Source organism: Hippocampus comes, unplaced genomic scaffold, assembly GCF_001891065.2.
Source record: "Hippocampus comes isolate QL1 unplaced genomic scaffold, H_comes_QL1_v1.1 C16702912, whole genome shotgun sequence".
Classification (NCBI taxonomy): domain Eukaryota; kingdom Metazoa; phylum Chordata; class Actinopteri; order Syngnathiformes; family Syngnathidae; genus Hippocampus; species Hippocampus comes.
Genome location: NW_017837042.1, coordinates 1 through 716, shown reverse-complemented (window position 1 = coordinate 716; position 716 = coordinate 1). Strand labels below are relative to the sequence as shown.

The 716-nt window shown below is 47.8% G+C and overlaps 1 protein-coding gene across 1 annotated transcript; it reads right to left on the bottom strand.

The window, feature by feature from the left end:
• Positions 1–94: 94 nt before the first annotated feature.
• Positions 95–682, bottom strand: LOC109508930 (traf2 and NCK-interacting protein kinase-like). The gene is made up of 3 exons (XM_019858855.1): positions 577–682; positions 405–495; positions 95–258 (listed from the first exon to the last, which is right to left on the bottom strand). The coding sequence occupies exons 1-3, from the start codon at positions 679–681 to the stop codon at positions 110–112; spliced, it is 345 nt and encodes a 114-aa protein (XP_019714414.1). The 5' UTR covers position 682; the 3' UTR covers positions 95–109.
• Between the last annotated feature and the right edge of the window lie 34 nt (positions 683–716).

Genomic DNA, 716 nt, shown 5'->3' with positions numbered 1-716 from the left:
TCTTTCAAAAATGATTCGATATTTTAGGAAATAATAGAAAACACAATCAAGAGATAAATAATTACATTTCGTGGCGGTCCTCACAGAAATGCAATCTGAACAAGATTCCTCAAATTTGTAAGCGTACCTTAAAGTCGTAGGTGGCGTCGGGGTTCTCGTCACAGGCGATGACCTCCGGCGCCATCCAGTACGGCGTCCCGATGAAGGTGTTCCTGCGGCCCACCGTGCGATCCAGCTGAGCGCTCACGCCGAAGTCCACTACGCACGTGCACACAATAACAGCTTGAAGCAAGCACGCTTGACATGTTATTTTAATTTTTTTTTTCTTTTCCTTCATGTGCGAAGTAACAAAAATGTCTTTTCATCAAATATTTCACGAGGACAAAGAGGCGCTCTGATCTCACCTAATTTGACTTCGGCATTCTCCGTCAGAAGCACGTTTTGACCTTTGATGTCACGGTGGATGACCTTGTGCTGGTGGAGGTGAGTGAGACCCTGCAGGAGGATACCATCTCGTCAACTTGTCGATACCCCCCCACCCCCTCCCCGCACATGCTGGTCTTCAAGCCAGCTCACCCTGAGGATCTCCCTGCAGACATAAGCGATCCACTCCTCCTTCAGGGAATTGCCTTTGGTGTTTTTGATGAGATCTGTCACCGAGCCGGCGCCGCAGAACTCCATCACCAGCTAGAAAAATCCCACATGTAAAAAAAAAA